Here is a 22327-nt window from a genome sequence, read left to right as displayed (position 1 = left end):
TTGACTTGATTATAACAATTCAGTTCATAAATTCATTCACTTCTTGCTCTATTATACTTCTTTTTTTTAATCACAATTTGAAGGCAAAACATTACCTGCTGCAAAATATGCATATGCACTATATTGGCCTCACCTGCACAACTTACCTGTATCTTTTTCTGAAAGTGTTACAGTGCAATGTAAAAAATAGAATTTTCTTTCATGAATTCTCCATTTTCCAATTAATTTCTCAAGTAATCATGCCAGTCTTGGTCTTCTCTAAACACAGTACAGTTTATTTGTCTCTAAATTAATTTTCATGGCAGTGACAGGATCCCATTTTTTAATTAAAAAGCAGAACTTCGCCAATATCTGTTGCCTGAGTTTCTGCATCTGAAAATCTACAGTAAAATACAAGATATTCTAATTGTTATCCTGGCAATTTGTAGAATACAAGAATGAAAACTCTTAAGTAGTAATTCAGCTATTCCAATTATATTGAAAAGTATGAAATAGAAGATTCTAAGTAACCCCATCATTTGTACAAGTAAACAGGATCTTCAAGGTTACCAAAACCAAAATGCTTTTATTTATGATTTTAAAATAGATGAATTCATCATGAATTTAAAGGCTTTCTCTTTGTGTTACAATCGAGAAAAAAAGACATTGTTTAAGTAAGCTCAAGGTTGAGTACCAAAACAATTGAAGCCAGCACATGTAAAGTAATGCCAACACTGTTCTTATCGCACAATGGTACTAAAAACAAAAAACAAACAAACAAAAAGCTTTAGTATTTCATGGAACAAGAGGAAAAATTGGAGCTGTGGGCTAGTAGCCTTTACTTGGCCTTGGACTAGTAGCTTTTAGTGGGAAAGCTGATGAGGCTATTAGCTCTGGGTGCTTTAATAAGAAAGAAGAAAATACTGTTCTGACTAATTCATTAGACATGGAACCATTAAAGAAGCATTTGGAGATAAGGCTCCTACCAAGTAAAAATATTAAAATATCTTTCACTAAAGGTAAAAAGGAAAGGCTTTATGCTACCGTATGGTACGCAATACTCTCTGATAAGCATTTTGTAAATATAGGTACTTCCCTTGAAATTTCCTTCCTGCATAATTTGTGAAGATGCGCAGTTAATGATGAACATTCATCCTGGAGCAAAACCTTCTAAAATTCATGTGTATGTATGTGTATCTGCTATATCTCCCAGATTTCACACCTAACTCCTCCTACGGCCAAAATACTATAAAATGGGTAGTGTAAATCTTTTGTTAGAGGTTATCTTTCTCGTTTCTGTGATTGGTAGATATCTATATGGTTTAGGTCCAGTCCTGGGCAATATGTGATCACAAACCCCTTGCAGGAGCTAAATTTTTCATCACAATTATTATTTAATTAGTGTGATTTTACTTCAGTTACTTGACAAAGAACCCATGTCCCATTTAAAGGATACATGGCTCACCTACAGTTCCTCCTTCTGACACGGACAAGAGTTAGTTGCATACAGTGGGCTGTGTTCAACGGGTTTGACCATCATCCATGAAAACTTGCATAAATGCTTCTTGTTGCAGTCCTTTTGCCAGTATATCACGTTCCTACGGTTTAGATTTGCCCCAGCACATGCATCATACCACCAGCCTCCCCCAGGAATACCATTGTGTTCTAGTTTGGCACAGTTCTGAAAGTAATTGTCATTGTCTCTGTCTTTGGTGGTGAACTTCTGGTTGTCGTGGAGGTAAGCTTCTGTGTCCAGAGTTAGAGCATCAGTAGCATTGCCTTTGTATAGGCCAACCCTGATTCGGTATTGAGCTTCTTCATCATCAATACGGAATGGTTCGTACTGTCCCCATTTGATTTCAGCATTTAGGTCTACAAGTTTAACTCCAAGTACATATTGCACAGAGCCGCCAGTTAATTGATGCACGTATTCATTTCCTAACCAGTGGTTGTCATGAACAGAGCCAAACCCATATTTGTAATCGTGCCACGTTCTATCAAAGTCGACAGTACTGTTGGCTGTAATGTGCTGGATTACTGTCCAGCCACCATCCTGCATGTTACAAGAGACAACAATTGGGTCTTCTTTTGGTTGGATGACGTAAAGACCATCTCCGGAATTTCCTCTGGAGTGCTGAAAAATCTCAAAACAATCCCTTAGATAGTCTAAGTAGGGAAAAAAAAAAAAAAAAAAAAAAAAAAAAAAAAGAGTTATAAACTAAATTTCTGTTCAATTTTTTTTTTTTAAAAAAAAAAAAAAAAGCTCTGCCCTCCAGAATAAGTGCATGATTGCCTTGATCTGGCTGGAAACTGAGTCAGACTGACTTCAGCCCAACTGAAAGGCATGCACTTGGCAAAAAGGGGATGATTTGAGGGCAGAACACACTGGAAAGTTCCTGAAAGGTGTTGTTATATTTTCTAATACAGACGTATGTGATTTTACCTACGGTGGAAGTATGATTGTAAAGCCAAAATGTACAAATACACTCTTCCTCCAGTTGAAATAGTCACTCACTTGCTCCTAAGAGGCATGTGATTATACTAGCAAATACTTGTAATTTGTATTTAACAAAGAATTTTTAATTTATATTTAACGAAGACTTAATCATTTTATGTTTCTATTGAAAAATTTCTTAAAGATCACCTGTGATGTAATATGACAGTTTTTCAGAGCTAGGAAATTCTAAGCTCTGTCCTGACGATAACTGATAGGAATTTAGATACTGTATTTAGAACTCAGTTGCTTTGTTTTCACCAGAAGCATTCTTCTGGAAGGCTAGAATATTTCAGGGAAAGCACAGGTTTTTTTCAAAAAATTGTCAAAAAACAACAAAGGAAAAATATTTCCAAATATAAAAATAATAATAAGCTCAGGAAAAAAAAAAATACTTTTCCTTGATAAAAGCATTGACCAGAGGCTCCCTGCTAATCCTTTACTGAACACATTCTTCCCTGGTTATAAGCTGTCATGCACAATGAGGACAGCTAAATTTTTAATCAGCCTTTGTTTAGTTAGGGTGAATTCTGTTACGCTAAAAATGTTCTGTTATTATTCTGTGTAAGATAAATCTTCCGGTTCTCAATTGTTTTAGAAGCTTTTCAGCTGCAAATTTATCTCCTAGAATGTGAATTAAATTTACACATTGTACTGCAGATGGCCTTACTTGATGCCTCTGATTTATCCATAGTCTTTTTAGAAACACTTCTGCCGATGAATTCAATGATTGAACTTGCAGCATTTCGTTTCCATTAATCTAGACTTCCATCTTTGGATTTTTGTAACTGGTAAGTCCTAACCTTGAAGTAAAATCTGGAATTTCATACTTTATTTTTTATCCCATCAGTATTACTTAAGAATATCTGATTATTTTTTTTCTGTAACATTCTGGCTCTTCGTATTGACATTTCTCTACATTATGTAAAGAATGGAATTTTATCAGTACATTCCTACTGTTGTTTTGGTATACTTAGTAATACCAATACTTAATAAGTACACACTTAGAAGCAAACATTCCCAGACTCCTTTGACTTTACTGTTTACTTTTCTACCTAAGTCATTGCCCTTTTCAGCTTTTACTGAAATTACAATGCCTTCTCTGATTTAATATCAGGGTATGAAGAACTGTAATGCAGACTCTGAAAAGTCCAGCTGGACTAAACTTGTTGAATACTATTATGCATAGTATCCTCATTGTGTTAAATATAGCCTTTTATATCTGATATTCAGACATTTTCTGGTGCTCTAAGGCACCCAGGGCAGATTTACAGAAGCATATAGGCTTTCTGAGGTCTTATTTCTAGGCTTTTCATTGCCAAACAGAATCTCCAGACATGAATAAAATACTTTGTCTCAATACTATCTGCAAGAAATTATCACGCATCCTAAAAGAGAAAGACTTCAAATGCAGTCACATAAAGCTGGACCACAGTTTTCAGAGCATTCCTCTGGTAGACAGTCTGACTCCAAATCTGATCCTGCAAGTTTAGAGAATGGTCATTTAAGTAGACAGAGGTCTTCAAGCCAGCAATACACACAGTGACACTTGTATTTACCCAGTGAATGTTATTCATGCAAAACAGAACAGCTTCTATCAACCACATGAGAAAACTATTCAAACTGGTTGTTGCAGAATTAATTTAAAAAGTGAATTTTATAGACCCTCAAATGCCAGCAGTCAAAGGAGGAAACTAAACCAAATACACTACTCACTTTGTCTGCATTTTATAAGGGATTTACTCCAGCAAATGTATTAGAAAGCCTACCAAGTTGGACCTTGCAAGCTAGGTAGGCAGAGTAATATCTCTATTAGTTATAAGTATCAATGAGGTTCAGGTCCTGACGTGACAGATGTAATCCAGACATGACTGTCAGTGAATAATTCTTAAAAGGCAACAAAATATTTTTTAGAAAAATATTTTTAATTGTTAATTCCTCTTGAATTAGGTGTCAGCTGAGCAAGAGATTTGAAGATTTTGAACTTTGGGACAGGACACGTTATATTTCAAAGTACTGTTGCAGAGCAAACTTTCAAATATGCTGAAAACATTCCACAAAGTGATACAAGTAAAGCACCGCACACACCCAGATTGCTCATTCACCCTTCATTGAGTACCTTTATCATTGATGTTAGCCAGTCTATCATAATCTCTTTGAGACAGAAGGTGGGCATTAGCCAAGATCACTGCCTCTTTGGTGGTCACCAGCACAGTGCAATGGGAGAGGAAGATCAGAACAAATCCTGCTGAACTCTTCAACAGCATCTTTCTTCAGAATCAGCCCTCCTGCAACAATCCACAGCTATAATACAGACTGCAACTGAAAATGGAAACGTTTATGACCTTTAGTACAGTTCTCTCTCTTTTAGGAGAAAGGTATTGAAACACCTGGTTTCAGTGAGAGCCTCTGTCAAAAATGGCTTCTTCCATCTTTCAAGTGCATCTCCCTTTCCTGATGTTTCACAGTATTTCCAGCTGGTGGTTGTTCTGACATGGAGCCCTGTGTTGTATCACTTACACTGTACCTAAAACAACCTAATTATCTGTAACAAAACGTAACAGAAAATAATGTAATGACATACCTTAGAAGGACGTCTTACATCTATCAGAACTGAAGTTTGCTTATTCCCCATGTATGTGAATAGTATTGAAGCAGAGGCACTGATGGACAAACTGGCACAATCAGGAGCACTAGCTCTTCCAACTCTCTGGATTTCAAACAACACTCAATCCCATGCCTTTCTAGTACCATGAATATTCCCATACACTGGAGAATTCACTTCAGCAATTCTGGACTTGATTTTGGATGAATTTCCATCCATAGCTATAAAGAACAGGTCACAGGCTTAACTCACAGACTTAAATCAGATCTGGAAAAAAAGCTCAATAAACAAAACAAAAAGGAACTCTTCCACTTTTCTTCAATCTCAAGACACACAGGGGTTCAATATTTGGAATCAAAAGTGCTTTGAGCCTCATTTTGTCCTCCTTTTTGGGTTACTTCTTTAGTAACTCTTCATCCAATACAGAAAGAAGTCTCAGGCTGTTATTGGGGTCCTCACCTAAACACATTCCAGTCTGACTGAAGTATTTCTGTATCAGTGAAAGCTCAAACTGAATCGGAATAACATCTCCCATGCTCTCCAAGGACAAATTTGCTTAAAATTTAGCCAAAGCCTTTACATCATATATGGTTGGACTTCTAGGTCATTTCCAACCTTGTGATTCTAGGATTCTGTGATCAAGGCTGAATATATATCTCTAGCAAACAGCTCTTTGGTCAGAGCATATTTCCTGCCAGTGTCAGCACAGAGCCTACACAGGCCAGATCCTTTCTCCACAGTGGTTTACACTGCAATAAAGCCACACTCCTTATGAATCTAAAGATTCAGCAGCAGATCCAGTAAAACAGTTTTCCAGAGTGAAAAAGCATTGAACACGTTTTTAAAAATGTTCAAAATATATCACTGTAATAGAAGTCAGCTTGAGAATTGGTTTTTGTACTTATCAGGCAGAAAAACAGCAAAACAGAATTTGCTTATTCTACTTACAGCTATACAGTAATAATTCTGATTTACTATTAACATACAATTTCCTATTACATCCAAAATTGGTTATTTGACATTGAGATACTATAAAAAAAAAATACAGCACATGGTTTCCCCTACAGCACTTAAGTTCTGTTATGTTTGCATTTCCTACTGTCATGTACCCCCTTCACTGAAAGCTTCTATTATTATTTTTAAAATTATTAGAAATGACTGTAAATCTAAACCTATCCCACCAACATTATAAAACATTAGGAAATCTGTATTCGGACCTAAAGCTTCCAGGTTAGCTGTTTCTTTCTTCTAGCATTTTTGAGCAAGTCAGTCCTTTTTCTTCCCTCACATTTACTGAGTCCATTGAAATAATTTACAGATTCAATTAGTTCTAGAATAGAAATTGGTATTACAAGTTATTAAGAAAGCAACTGAGGAAAACAGCAGGAAGATACCTTACCTCTTACAGTGAAGCTTGACAAAGAAACAAGTGCACACGAATGTATGAGCTCATACTCTACAGTTGTACTTTGCCTGCTACTCAAGTTCAGGTGAATAAATCAGCTCCAACACACTATCTCAAATGTAGAAGTGCAGCAAAACTGCATCTTCATTATTTCACTCTGGTGGACTTTGCTCTGACATATTACATCTGCAAGTAAGAATATATGAATCATAAAGAACAAAGTTCTTCCATAAGGATTAAAATAACACCATAACTAAATTAATTACTTAGATTAATAAATAGATCAATTATTTTTCCAATTAATGAATAAACATAGCAAAGAAATTTTATTTCAGAAAATTACGTATGTTGTTTATACACCTGAAGTTAGATGCTGAAAAGTACTACATCATTTTGCACTGGTAGATTGACGAGATGCTGTATTGCTAATCACATTTAAAATCCTACAGTCAACTTGTTTTTAAAGCATAAGGAACGAATCAATCAAACTGACCCCAAACCATCTTGTTCCTTCAGGCTCATTCACATCAAAGCATGAAATTAAAACATAAAGCACTGCTTCAAAGCTATAAAAAGAGAAAAAGCAAAAGCAGAACAGGCTGGTCAATAGGTTTCTATTTTAGTTTATTTGGATTATCAAGTGTTGATTAACATTCATTTACATCAAAAAGGTAGCGAAGTAGATGAATTAATTGTCACCGTATTTTCTTGTATCTGAAGGTTGTGTTATCTATCTGAATGACTTCTAGATGACATCTAAACTAGAGTAAGATGAGCCAACACATTTGTACTCTTTGATCCAACCTGCAGCCCAGTTTGAACACTTTCTACTCTGAAAAAAAAAAAACCCAATTAAAATGTAGAAAACATGTAAGTCCTGTGTAAGTTTTACTTGAGGATTTGTTCTATGCGTAATTCCTGTTCAATTATTCATTCTCAGTGAAATCACAACATATGCAATATATTGCAACAATGAAATACATACATTTAACAGAATGTATTATGAAAGATTTATCTATAACATTTAAAACTCATTGATATTTCTTTTCATTTTTAAAGAACAAATAGCACTTTACTATACATGTGAATGACCACAAGGAGTCAGAACAGTGCTTTTTCTCTGGCACTGGTCAATCACAGAGAAAAGCTGAAGAACACACATTCCATGCTCATTGCATTATCACAGATTTATAGAATTGTTTGACGCTTAAAGGTCATCCAGTCCCCTGCAAAGAACAGTGACACCCACAGCTACACCTGGTTGCTCAGAGCCCTTCCCATTCTGACCTTGAATGTCTCCAGGAATGGGGCTTCCACCACAACATATTTAACAAGTGATGCACAAGTAATTGCTCACCACTCCCCAAATGATGCCAAACTAGCCCCCTGAGCAGCAAAGAGAGAGATCACGAACTCCCAACCCCTTCAAAACTCTTTCCACTTGATATCATATGGTACAGAATATCCCTCTGGCTTGCTTAAGTCAGCTGTCTCAATTCCATTCTCTCCCAGCTCCTCAGGTCCTTCACTGTGACTAGCCTTGGCTCAGTAGGCAACTATAAACATTATTGTGTTATCAACATTGTTTTTCTCCTAGAACCAAAACACAGCATCATGCCAGACATTCTGAAGAAAACAATTCCATCCCAGTTGAAACTAAGACACTGATATTCATGTTTGATGTATTTGACTTCGGGTTAGTATCAAGCTTTATACGTAGTGACTAGAGTATGAAAACACTGTGCTGTATCTTATTAAATAATAATACTTTGAAGGCATACAGATCTTGCTGAAATAACATACTAAGGAAGGGCAGAAGGTGTCTTCCCACTCTGACAATTTAAAATATACTTCAGAAAATACCACTGACTTTAATGGTGGCAGGTTTCCTATTGCCTAGCTATAAATAGGGATATATGTTTGTTTTGTGCCTTTGATTTCTGCATTTTCCATCACTGTATACCTCCTCCCCTTTTTATTTACTACCTTCCTCTTTGCTTCTCTTTGATTTCCACACTTGTATCTCAACTGGAAGAGTAGAAATGAAGTGGGAAGCATTTAATTAGAAGAGAGCAGGTAACAGCACCTGTTTACTTGTGCTGAGAAAGGCAGCTATTTATGTACATGAAAACTTCAAACAACAGAAACCATTACATATTACACCTCAGTGGGCATGAGTGGCAGGCTGGGTGAGGGGACTCTGCAAGGTTCAGGGAATGTACCATACCTGGTGTGCTTGGCTGTGTTCCGCTGTGAAACGGGCCAGTCGCAGGGCAATTCTGGCATACGACCTGTCCTGCAGCTCTGCCAAATGAACCACCTTTCCCTAGGCTTTTGGCTATGCCCTCAAAGTGCTGGGTTTAATTTCTGTAAGTGAGTAATTAGGCAGTTTTTAGTTAACATCATTTTCTAATTATATTAACAATTATACGTTTGTTCCAGCAAATATTGTAGTTGTTCTGAGTATCTATGATATTCTGCTCTTGGTCAAGTATTTTGAGAACATTTTTTTAGTCCTGAAAATGATGTAATCATGGTAAGTTAGGACTACTTTACATTGGTAAGGTTTTGTGTCATATACAGGTTTTAAAATAATCATTATTGTATTGACTTGTTAGCCATATTAATTAAGATATTTAATGTCTCAACCCAGTGACCGCATATTCCTTCCCCATAATATGCTGACATTTCAATTATTCCTCTGAATCTGCTTGCCTTTAATTGGCAAATATTATTTTAATTATTCCAATGCAACTCTTATTTTTAAGTTATTTTTAAATAGTTCTGTTTATTTTAACAAGTATTTAAACAAATATTTAAACAAATTAACTTACCTTTAAAAAGGGAGAATTTGACTGAAACTGAACAACTTACTTCATCAGGCTCTGACGTTAGTTGCAAAGACAACCTGGATACCATAGGACAGCTAATTGGCCTGTTTTTGTAAGGGATGTGAAAAGCATTCCTATCTGACCAATACAGTGAAGTTATCAGTTCCAGCAAGGGCAAAGCAGCATTACTTCAAAAGTTAATTTAATTTACCTTAGTAGCTTGGGTACAAATATCAGCAGGTGCCAGTAAATATTATGGCACAGAGTGTGGCACAAGCTAGAAACCTGTGTATCCAGGTACTTCAAAAGGCTTCAAACAGGGGATTTATGGATCAGTACCGTTGACAGAAACGTGCAAATGCTAACTTTCACACAGCTATCTGTTCAGCAGAACAAGGAACTCAAGGGAGAAAGTTCTAGCAATGCAAACCACATATAAAATATAAAAAAGATCTCACTGAATAGTTACTTCAAACAAAAATTTTGATATACAGGACTGCTCAGCAGGGCAGGTGGAAGGAGACAGGATGACCCCAGTCTTTAGAGACACTTCTGTGCTTTTGAACAACTTGAACTGGATTGCTCTGCAATCTTGACTAAACGCACTTTTGTATCTTCAAATAGGAACAGTTAAAAAAATGTTCTTAACAATTCTTACTTGTTCTTCTGAGCTGGCAACGGCATGCAAAACATGAGATTGCCTAACAAAGCAGAAACCAGTTATTTTAAACTGCTGAAATTCATGACATATAACACTATTTTCAATACAGCTTCTAAATTTTTTTAATGTATTCATCATTTGTGAGATGAACCGTTATTTGGAGAAATGAAGACATCTATCCCTGACTGAACATAAACCACAGAAATGCTTGCAAGCCCCAGATGACTCCAGTGGAGCATACTAGGAACCTGTTTTTTAAAAAGGGAGAAAAACAAGAGAATCAAAGGACAGTGAGATACATTTTAAAACTTAAATAAATAAATGGATAAATAAAATAAACCCCGCCCCCAGAAAGTTGATAAGGCAGTGAGAAGTATCCAGCATAGATTTATCCAGAAAGAAAAAATATTTTTTTTTCTATTTGATAGAGTAATGGTCACTCTGGAAAACATGAGAATTAAGTAAAACGTACAATACATTAAGTACAAATATTAAGTATATTGTAGTTGAACATTCAAACTTAACATACAAAACAAAATCCCTTTACTCTGGAATTTTTAAGGTTAGACATACATTTGAGAGGGATGCTATGGACAAGCTGAATTCAGTAACGTGCAAATCTTGATCTCAGTACAACAGCTTTACCTCAGCTATCTGATCAAAAACAAATAAAAACAACAATAAAACCAGTTGAATTAACAGAACAAATATTCTATTCAACAGACAATTTTTAGCAGATTCAAATCAGTTAACTATACTGTTCAGTTTAAAACACTGTAGCCTAACCTTCAAACACGTGAGTCTAAAAATGACTTTCTCATCTGGGACAAGAAGCAGCTGGGAGCTTTGTCATGGCAACCATCTCATTTCCAAAGAGACTCCGTGACTTCTGTTGCTCTCCAGCAACCTTGTAAATGGAATAGAACAGCGAAGAAAAACAAGAAAAGGGAGGAGCTTTTCAGAGAATGATACAACCAGCATGGTTCAAAAAGACCTCCAAGACCATCTACTCTAACCATCCACCTATCACCAATGCTTAGTATCCTTTATATTGAAGTTATCACATATAAAAAAGTGCAAAACAGCTGTATTTATGAAAGACAACACACACATTTCTTGTAATACTGATTTAAGATTGAATGAGGCAGAATTCTTTAGGGGTGTTTCTTTCTTACTAATAAAGCAGGCTGAAAGCAGCAGATTACTATTAGAGTCAGCTACTGAGATTTAAGTTGCCCAATCTGTCTGTGGCTCCCCATGAAAAATGTCATTTCCTTCCCCTCCCCAAAAGGAAAAACTGTAAATAAGTTGGTTTTTTAAATGTTTTCAGTGAACTCTGGCTGAGTCTGTATCTTTCTGATGTTCTCTTCAGAGTACAATTGCAGGGTTTGAAAAATTCTACAGTAAAGTAATACTCAAACACCTTACAAAGAAAGCACTGAAACATGATCAGATCTTCCCATGACAAATGACCCCTCCACCATTAGCTGGCTACCCGGTGATAGGAATAATTGGTTTCTAACACTGAAGCACTTGAAAGCACAGCTGATGTATACAATTATTTCAGCCAGCACACGTTGAAAAGCACTTGTGGAGCAATTTCAACAAGACCTTTGTACTGCTCATAAAAATGAAGGGCAAATATATGTGGGAAAAAAAAACCCTGTGTAAATAGCACGTGAAGAGAATCGGTAGGGAAACAAACTGAACCAAAAAAGGGAATTTCAACAGTACAATGAAACCCAAGAACACTGAGTGGATTACAAGATGAGGTTTCTTAGGGAATATCGACCAAGTGTCTTTAGATTCACACGTCATCTGCCAGGGACCCCTACAAAGCTACAGTAGAAATTATTTTCATGAAAGGACTGTCTAAACATGCTCATCACATATATTGTGGTTCAGTTCTCTGAAGGCTTTTAGTAAATGTGACAGTGAATGATACACACATTCCACCATGCCTGTCTTTTAATAATCATTCCACCTCTCATTTGAGGCCCTTGTCTTGGTATAACAATATTTACTATTGAAAAAAATATAATCTCTTGAGGAGGCTTAATCTTGATTCCAAACTTAGGCGTTCCTTATTTTCATGGTGTTTAACTACCACAGTGAAGAAATGAGGCCTGTATGAATGCAACTCTCATGTTTCACACCTGTCAAGTTGAAGCAATTTGAACCACATCTGTAATGTGGATGATCAAATGTGGTAGGAAATCAAACATTCCTCCTTGCTCCCCAAAATTAGTACCAATGTTCAAAATTTGATTTTATTCTGATTCCAGGTATGTGAAATCTTACTGATTATTTCCCAGGATTGTCCTTGCATCTACATATGATCTGCAGACCCATGCCTTGCTGGTCAGCCTTTGATCAGCCTTTGAGTTTGTACATCTTGCTCTCCCAACCTAAACTCAAAAGGAAATGCTACACGTGTGTACTGGAAAGTTAGAAAAAGGCAGGCAGGAAAGAAAAAGAAAAAAAAAAATCCTTAAAAGATACCAGAGAGGTTTTCTAATATTTTTTAAAAAATATTCATTTAAATCATCTTGAACTTTTTTCAAATTCATTTAACCACATTTTGTACTAATTGACAAAGCTGTACTCAGTGTTAAAGAAACAGTTCAAAATCAAATTTTGGTCAAAAAATGACATGAAACGTTTTCCTTCTTTTGCATATTCACAACCGCTTGCCCTTGACTGAATGACAGACTTTAATTTTTATTCCTATCAGCCACGCAGAACCAAACACTTAATAAAAATGAGCTCAACTCCAATCTGTTTCTGTGCATCATCAATAAAAGAGATAACTAGTTAAGTTCCACTTGCACAGAAAATTACGTTGTCATTAAATCTTCTAACCTTATTGGAAACAAAGCATTACACAAGTCGCTGCCGACATAATTTGAAGGAACAATACAGTTCTAAAAGTAGACAAGCATTTCCTGAAGTATCTTTAGTATTTCTGATGCTAGAGCATTAATAATTTCATATGGATTTTGAAACAAGAAGAAACAAACAAACAAAAAACAACCCTATTTGTGACTTCAGAGAGCCTTCCACATTTCACCTGGAAACAGGTGAAAACTAAATACTATTCCCACAGAACTTTTTTGAGTACAGTACCCTCACACAGTACTGAGTTTCAAACATCTCTTAAGATATAAGGTCCTGCCTTTATGGACACTGAAATGGTTAAAGACTTTTGATGTTCATTTTTTTCCTCAACTGATATTAATTGCTTTTTGGCACTTAAAGAGTGATAACACATTTTTTATTTAGTCAGTCCATAAGCAGACTGTGAGCAAAGTTTTTTGTTTTTTTAATTTTTGCAAATACAGATATTTTTAATATATTCTTGCAAATATATTGGAACTGAAGTTATTTCAAAAAATATTACTATTAGGTATAAGTGCTCTAACAAGTGGACAGGTGCACATTTTATAACTCACTCACACATAATTTGTATACAAAAATAAAATTCAACTTGAAATCCAGTCAATTAAAAAAAATTAAGTTTCAGTACTGCAAGTAACCCCAGGGCTGCCACCATACTTGTGTGGTTTTACAGCTCTCTCCATTTTTAAATCATTTCTCTTTTGTCCCTTACTGCACACAATATAAACAATTAGGACAACTCATTACAAGAGAAATAAAGAAATCCATACAATACTGCACGAAATGGAAAACAAACAACTGCAATAAAAAGAAAAAAACAAACAAACCAGAAACACCCACAATCCTGACAAAACCCAACCCAACTCCACCACTCATTTCATAGAATAATTGCAGGTACTACTTGGTTGACAATTTTCATACAGTAGCATAGTATACATTGACAAACGTCCAGATACAAAGGATGGTAACTGCACAACAGATGTTTCACACTATAAAAAAGGAAAAGTATTGGTGTCCACTGTTAGGAAAAATCTTCTACTTGCTTGCTTGTTTCCCAAACATACAGGAACTGCTAGGTATTATCTGACAGAATCACAGCTGCTGATCATATGCAACTTGTATGCAATTACATCCCATAACAACTAAGTGGAGATGCTTCATTTCCCCCCAATTCTGACCTCTTAACAAAACAAATTTCTCCATTCTCCCTGAAGAATGAATCGAGACCCTGAACAAACAAGATGAAAAAGGAAGAAATGTTCCTATTCTGAACTGTAAAAAGGCAAAACTTGTCATTATGATTAACTACTGAATAAACCGTGATTAAAACAAGCTAACGCAATTTCACCGTCACACCACTCAGTGTTAAAGAAAACTAACTCAATGCTTGTCTTTCCAAAACAGCATAACAAAACTAATTGTGCCATCTTCAAAGATCAGCTCCACGTATTTCCCATAAGCTCTTCAATAAGATGCTGCTGAAAGAAATGGTTTGTTTTTTCAAAAGCAACGTGACTTTTGTTGAGCATTCCTTTCAGTAAATCCTTCTAACAAGTATATCTGAAGAGGCTCTTGTATGTACTGGAAGCATTTTATTCTGTATAGAAAAAAAGATCAACTCAACTAAAACAAAACAAAACTAGCAATAACAAAACGCACAGTTTACTGTGCTCACTTTGCAAGGACAAAAACTTTCTTTCATCACCCAAAAAACAACACTGGTTTATTCCTCCTGACAGCTACTGCTGTCATTTTAATTTGAAAAACATTAAATCTTGTGGAAGACAACTAATTTTTCACCTTCCCTCTGAAGCTACTGGAAAAAGACAATCTATATATATAAATATAAATTATATAATTATATATATATAAATAAAACAAGCATGCTCAAAGAACAAAATTTTGCAATTGATTTTGCATTCCTACAAAGAGAGCAACTTAGAACAGTTTTAGAAAAGGAGTGGGACTTATCCTCCTAGTGTATTTGAAGGTTTTTCTCTCATTTTTTTTAAATTTTTTGCTTTATTTGGCCACAAATCATAGCAGTGATAAGATAAATACACAGCACACAAAAAAAGTAGCGGGAGCCAAGTGTTGCAAACGTTATACTTGCTGTTAAGAAAGGGAAGTATCTAAGCTAAATGTTTATCAAGTTATGTTGACACATGGAATGCCTAATTAACTTGACAGAACTTAAAAGTCTTCCTGACGATGGATGATTTTTTTTTTTTCCTCCACAAAAGAATTACTCACAGAAACTGATCACAGCAGAACACAGCAGTAAAAAAAATGGAAAAGTCCTTGAACAGAAGCAATTAGGCAGTAGTTTAAAAACAAAATGATTTTAGAACTTTAGACAAGCAGATACATCAAATTACATAGTAAACCCACAACTCAGTTTTGAAAGGAGGTTCGTTTCAGAACTTTACAGAAACATAAAACATTAAAGCCATCTTCACTGTGAACTATCATCTGCAAATTTGTTTTCATACTGCCTTACAATTAAGGCATCGTGACAGTTTGCTTCCCCACTTCCCCAAATTTTCACCCATCCCATAATCCTGCTCAAGTGACAACGTCTGGTGGCAGATATGATGGATGTGTGTGGTTGAAGGCAGGTTTGGAGACAGGAAACAACGCCACAGCCAAGGGATAACTCAGCATATAGTAAAACATACTGCTATTTCCCCTTGAGCATAACCCCTCATTCATTCCACAACAGACACTCATTACTGTTTAACACATCATATAATTTATAACATTCACTACAGAGCATTAATTCAATAACTTTATACAGATACCATACAGAAGCCATGTCCTCTTCTGCTTACTGTCAAGTACAAAGCAGCTTACATACCTTAAAAATAAAGCTACACACCACAGTTGTAGCATACCGTACTTTGTGCCAAATAAAAGGTTGCAGTAGTGGCTTTTTGCTATTTCAAGACAAACATGATACCACATAACAAACAGTTGTGCAAACTCAGGCCTGGAGGAGGACATAACTACCTCCTTTTTCCAGAACTACTTTTCCCTGCTTTACTGCTACTACCACCAGACTTGCTGGAAGACTTTGAAGAAAACAGTCTTGTCATGAATTCAGAGACATCTGGCAGCTCATGGTTCGAATTCAGCATGTTCATTGACTGCTCCATTTCCTGCATGAAAAAAATCAGATAACAGCTCTTAATAGCATTTTCTATGACATCAGATCACATAGTGAACACGTATAAAAATTCTCAAACACAAATGGTAGCCTTCCAGAATACACGTTGCTACACATTTTTACGCAACTGCAGCCAAATGCCCAGCTACACACAGAAACATAAAACCCCAAAACTAAAAGCACTGACATACAGAAGACGTAACCATGTCTTAAGCAGCCTTACAGGGCAACTAACTGCTCAGATAGAATCGTTTTCTCAGGAAAAATAATGCCATTAAAATACTTATTTCCAGCATTACTTGCTTCCATTTTAAAACAAAAGCTTTTGATCAGATTTTCAGATCCATATTCCCACAGATTGTGCACTCTTTCATTTTTTCACATTTTGCCTTCCCAATTTAGTACTGTTTATGCCAAAAGTGATAAAGTTTTGAAGGGACTGGGTATTTTTATTGCACTAATTCATAATATCAAGCTATTAGCGTAAAACAGCTAAGTTTCCTTTCTTGTTTCATGAGATCATATATTTAGCTAACCTTAATGTAACTTTTGTGTTTAGATCTATAAGAACTATGGTAGCCTTTGTTACTATTATATCTATTCTAAATCTGTACATAGCAATTGTGCTTGCTGTTACAGTATTAAATTATTTATGTTCTACATGAACAAGTATCGTGCTGATCCCATAAAGAGAAAAACAAGCTAGCTCAAAAAATATAATATGAGCTCCACCCCCAACACAAACAAAATGAAGTTCGGCATATGCTTCAGAATTTAATAAACAGAATGTCATTAATTAAAACTGAGCTGGGAAGAAGTATTTTCTCTCATCCTTCAAAGATAATTTAAATTATAAGCAAGATTCCTTCAACTTGCAGTTTCTCCTTAAGAAGTCAGACCTGTCAGCTAATGCAAACACTGGAACTTCTCATTGTTTATCATCAGAATAGCTTACCTACATACAATGTCAAATCAGTTTAAAAAAAATAAATTAGGAATAAATAATTTTTTAAAATTTCCAAAGCTCAGCTTGGTTTAAAGAACATGCCACGGATACGTAGCATATGTATGTATTAAAATCAGAATTAAAGCCGTATAGGTCTGGTATTTTTACAATATGCAATATTTTATTAAATAAAAAAGGAAAAAAAAAGAAATGGTTCAGACACCTATAAAGCACTACTGAAGACAGTGGTCATTTAGAGGAGTTTAAGCTAACCAAACCCTGAAAATGCAGCCACCCAGGACAGACAAGGAATACTTCTAAAAACAAATGATTTAGCAAACACCTTGAATCTCCATTTTGTCCTAGCCTTCTGCTATTCGGCATTTTGCATGGCAAAAGGATAATAAATCAGATAATTTAATGACTACAGTAAGATTCTGAATCATACACGCTATTGTAACATCTCAACAGTCTTGTAAGCTCCATAGTTAACGGATAAGAGAAATCCATATCATAGTCTTTGTAACACAGCTGACATTAAACGACATCTGAAAATGATGTGCTAGACTTAAACAGTGAAAAATACACTGAAAATTTTTCACACCAAAAAATAGCCCTTGAAAAATTACATTTATAGTTCTAAAGATATTTTGGAAAACAACAATCATGCTGTAATGCATTCAAAGCTTTCTAATTCAAACACATTCAAAACTATTAATTCTGTGTTGTGCCATTTAACAGCAAACTCATTAGTCTGAATTAACAGAATTCATTATTTTAGCAGCAACATCAATAATTGCATTAATTATGCCAACAAGACATCCTCTGAAGTCCAGTTTTAGCTATCATTTCTCTGTACCTTAAGATGTCATTACATTTGTTCTCTGTATCTCCAAACCTCTGAACCTACTTACCCGTCTCATATCAGGATCACTGGTGTTGACAACTTTAGGCAAAAGCACAAATATCAGTAATGGAAGAACCATCATCACAACCTATACAAACACACACAAAAAAAACACCAAGTATTTGTTCAGCTAATGTGATGCCAAGATATTTTTATACATCCTGCCATCAAGACTTTAATTAAAATACCAAGTTCTAGCACAACTGCTTTCTGAGTCAGCACAACTGCTTTCTGAGTCAGTAACCTCCTATCAGAAATCCGACTGTCAGGACAGAAACCAAAAGTTCCACACAACTGATTTCAAACAGGGACCATTCAAGTAAACGTTTGCCTTTTAACTGTTACAATCTTGCAAAGTGTTCCTCTCTGCCTTAGAAGAACACCATGTTGTCAAAGGAACCAGGCTATGCAATATTTTCAGACAAAATACATTTAACAGAGTTGCTATGCAGGCAATGAAAAAAAGGACAAACAAAAAAGCAACCAAGGCAAAACAAACAAAAACAACAAAAATAAAAACCTTACCAACACCAAAAATCAACCACCTCAGAAAAATAAATTACGCACATGTTTTGTGAATTATTTTTACTCTCCTTGTTCCAAAGAACTGCTATATTTGGAACCGTTGCATACTTTTCCCTTTGTGTGCTGCTTGTACATACCATGGGGTTCATGAGGAAATCCGTCCATCCCCAAGATTCTCTCTTTATGAAGTATGAAGGAGGTCCAGAAGATTTCATCTGGAGTGGGTATGGCAGCCTGACAACTTCTGAGGTTTTGATGTAATTCACATATCTTGCTCTGAGGAACAAAATGTAAATAATTAAAAACACGATCTTTAAAGAAAATTAATGATTATTAAATATTCCAAGCAAGGTTTTAAAAATAGACTGCAAATGAAACCATCTGGTAGGCAGTGTGAAATATGCTTCACTTTTCAGAAGCTTATTTTTCTCAGTAGAAATTATACTTTATATGATCTAATAATATTAATTTCAATATTTATTCGACTTCTGTCTACATTTTATTTCAGGATAGCTGCAGGAGAAAACAGCAAAAGCAAACCAACAGAAGAACTCCTTTTTAACTCACTCAATTCCACTTATTTTAAGGCAATAAATATGAAAAGAAAAAAAGAAGCTGTGCTCCAGAAGCAGTGTGGAAGGAAACTGGAATATACTGTCTGATATGGAAGCAACGGATCTACAGAACTTCCTAGATTACTTTTGATGTTGTGCTGTCAGGCACACTTCCTACATCAATACAGAAGCAAATCCGGAAAGGCTCACCTCATTTTGCCTTTTGAAGTTATGTCGACTCGAACAGGCTCAAATTTATGAGCAGGAGATATAACTTCTACTACATAAGAGCCTGAAGGTACATCATGAACCACGAAGCTTCCATCTGTCCTGAATAAAAAAAAATACATATAAATTCCACTGCATTTCAACATACTCCAATGCACTGGAGGTTGGTTTTGTTTATGTCCCCAAAGAAGAAACTTTGTATCAATTTCTATTATAAATCTTTATATGATAACATCCAAAAGGAATATTAAGGTCACTCAGTACCAAGCCCAATAATGTCATTAACACGTGTCACAATACCAGCAGAAATGGCCAGTTACATTAAAGATTTCCTATCACAGAACGGCTTGTTAAGCCATTGTCTTGCTGGAGGAATAGCTTAAAAATCTAAGTAGTATTTGAAATGGTTAGATTTCCTGTGCTCAAATGATACAATAAAATTTACTTTGCTTCAGTAATTCCGCTGAAATTAAAAAACAAATAAATTGACTTCGTCCATTGTGTGGGCAGTCATTGAAACTGCAGTTTCTGCCCGTACAGCAAAACAGACAGGTTCACTTTTAATTGCTTCTTTTAGAACTAGCCCACGCTAGAAAGCTCTATCACAACAGTGAGGAAACTATGAGCTCTGAATATGAACATAGAAGTGATTTTTAGACAGATTGTTTTTATTTTAAAGTAACTTCAATGCTCATTGAAAATAATTGAGAAAGGATACTTGAAAGATTCAGCACAAGCTGTCATCAAATTAAAGTACAGAAGCTTGTAGGTTTCCTCCTACATGCTTCCAGAAGCTTCCAAGAAGGAAAACTTTATGTTCTCTGTCAAAAATTAATCTAAAATATACTCCTCCTAAAAATATTGCTCATAGTTAAGACCAAATAAGTTCTTCAAAAGCAAAAAAAGTAAAAAAAAAAAACAAAACCCTGAACACATTGGAAACACATCATGTAAACAAATAAATGAACCTCCTTAGAAGTGATTTCTGTCTTCGTATCAACTCTCTCAAAATTCTACACCATTTTAGGGCTCTCCCACAACCAAGACAGAAACAGCAACATGTAGGTTGATTTCTCTAATATTTTATGTGACGTCTTGAACCCCTAAAAGAAACACTAACATTATCGTACTTTGAAACTATATTAAGGACTTTCTCTGGGAATTCCCTTTCAATTTTCCCATTCCAAGCAGCAGTATTTTGATGAAATCTGACTACTGTTTTTCAAAAGACTCATTTGACAAGGTAATTTCTAATTTCATGTACTGATACACAATAGCGCCATTCTCAAGAAATAAAAAAGTTGAACGTTTACTTCAGTGAGGAAACTTATCAGATTTTAAAAAATGCTTGTAATAGAAAATTGCTCTTGAAATATTCAGCAGTAACCTTGCTATATCAAATAGTTATTTCCCTCTTATTAGTAACCGAAATGACATTAATAAATAACCCAAACTTGCCTGAGAAATGGTGAGAAATATATCTGCTGATAACCCAAATATACTCAACCCTGTCAGCAGAAGGGAAGGATCCTTCTACTCAGCCTCAAATAGCACTGTTAATGAAAAAATGTATTTCCTGTCATGCAGTTCTTACCAGCAGTGACCTACCAACCACCCAGTAAATTGCAAGTGAACAAAATACTACATATCACAGCTTTTAAGCTGAAACATACCATACTTGTGGTGGCACAGCATCTACATAGATATTCATCATTAATTAATTAAACATTAATTTCTTGGCTTTGTGCTATCACATTATCTGGTGAGTCTATCACTAAATATACAAAAGTGATGTTACCAAAAAAGTTTGTTAACCAGGTTTTGCTGTTGTAAGTGTTGTGTGCTTTTAGCTGAGATTATTTCCTCACATTTCAGATAACTCCAGCTACAATCAAGTATTTAGAAACACATCAGCCCCACTGTGTTTTTATATGAGATGTAAATGTGATGCAAGACACCTGTAGCTGGGTTGAACTGCTCCATCAGATGCTATACTGACAAGATCTGTTGTGCAAAGTAAGACCTGCTGTGTTTGCCTATAAACAGATCCCAGCTTTTGCTGCAGAGGGAAAAACACAGAACAGCTGTATTTATAAACTAGTACATCTTAATCCATGTGAACTTCCTCATTTTAATACATGATTTTAAGAACAAGATATTACGCTGCACTAAAATCACAGACTTCAGAATTATCTTCGACTGCAAAATGATTATCGTTCTTAGTTCTTAGAGTTATTTCTTAGGGTATCTTCTGAGTATCCCCAGAACCCCAGCTGATCGGAATATACTCACTCTGACCTGAGAGGACTTACATGATACTTCCCTATGCATGTGCATCATCCCTCTACACAGCTTTTCCTGCTACTGTTAAGATTTCACGGGTACTGTTAAAAAGTCCCACCATCTGCAAGGTGACTCAGCGCTGCTACCTAGCAGCCCAAAAGCCCGCAGCCTCAGGCAGGATCCCCCCACAGGATCTCGCGGTCTCAGAGCGGGACGCGGGAGCGACTGAGGAGCCCCGCGGCCGCCGCCATCTTGCGGCCGGCCCCGCACCAGGGCGGGGTGCGGGACAGCGGTCCGCGGCACCGAGGGACCCCCCGGCAGTGCCACCCCCCGCCCGCAAGGCGCTCACTTCAGAAAACCGATGTGCTCCTCCCCGTCCACAAGCACCCGAGCCCCCGCGATCCAGTCCTGGGGCTTCACCCCGGGCACTACGGCCCGGCCCTCGATCTTAAACCGCTCCCCGGGGCCCGCGCCGCCCGGCGACTCCACAGTCCCGGCCGCCTCCGAGCCCGCAGCGCCGGGGGCCAGCGGTGACGCGAAAAGGCAGAGCAGCACCAGCGACACAACACCGCCCCGCGCCGACATGGTCGTGACCATCACCGCCGTTCAGGTGCCAGGGCGCATGCGCAGAGCGCGACACACCTCAAATCCCCGGGACGGCCAACACCGGAAGCACGGCGACAAGCTCTCTACGCGTGCGCAGCGTGCCGCGAGAATGTATTGGGTGCTGTGCGCTTGCGTATAGGAGAGTGAGGCGCCGACATTTTGCGTCATGCGGGTGAGCCAATAAGAACGTGAGCTGCGCGCCCGTGATACGGAGCGAAGCGGAAGCGCGCTGTTCTCTG

The 22327-nt window shown here is 36.5% G+C and overlaps 2 protein-coding genes across 17 annotated transcripts; both read right to left on the bottom strand.

The window, feature by feature from the left end:
• Positions 1-278: 278 nt before the first annotated feature.
• Positions 279-10806, bottom strand: LOC125695291 (fibrinogen-like protein 1-like protein). Of its 16 annotated transcripts, none has more exons than XM_048949538.1 (4): positions 7146-10806; positions 6977-7049; positions 4593-6669; positions 1436-2145 (listed from the first exon to the last, which is right to left on the bottom strand). In XM_048949538.1, exons 3-4 carry the CDS (start codon positions 4738-4740, stop codon positions 1445-1447), a joined length of 849 nt encoding a protein of 282 aa, XP_048805495.1. In that variant the 5' UTR covers positions 4741-6669; positions 6977-7049; positions 7146-10806; the 3' UTR covers positions 1436-1444. The 16 variants fall into 16 exon arrangements, with proteins under 16 accessions (XP_048805487.1, XP_048805495.1, XP_048805502.1 ...); XM_048949545.1 differs by having other exon boundaries at positions 8711-10806; XM_048949530.1 differs by adding an exon at positions 279-380 and having other exon boundaries at positions 1445-2145; positions 4593-10806.
• Positions 10807-12598: 1792 nt separating this feature from the next.
• On the bottom strand, positions 12599-22118 carry EMC7 (ER membrane protein complex subunit 7). The gene is made up of 5 exons (XM_048949547.1): positions 21832-22118; positions 19182-19301; positions 18555-18693; positions 17900-17980; positions 12599-16031 (listed from the first exon to the last, which is right to left on the bottom strand). Exons 1-5 carry the CDS (start codon positions 22077-22079, stop codon positions 15879-15881), a joined length of 741 nt encoding a protein of 246 aa, XP_048805504.1. The 5' UTR covers positions 22080-22118; the 3' UTR covers positions 12599-15878.
• Between the last annotated feature and the right edge of the window lie 209 nt (positions 22119-22327).

This window comes from Lagopus muta, chromosome 6, assembly GCF_023343835.1.
Source record: "Lagopus muta isolate bLagMut1 chromosome 6, bLagMut1 primary, whole genome shotgun sequence".
NCBI lineage: Eukaryota > Metazoa > Chordata > Aves > Galliformes > Phasianidae > Lagopus > Lagopus muta.
Note: the sequence above shows the minus strand (reverse complement) of the source record. Positions and strands in the feature narration are given on the sequence as shown.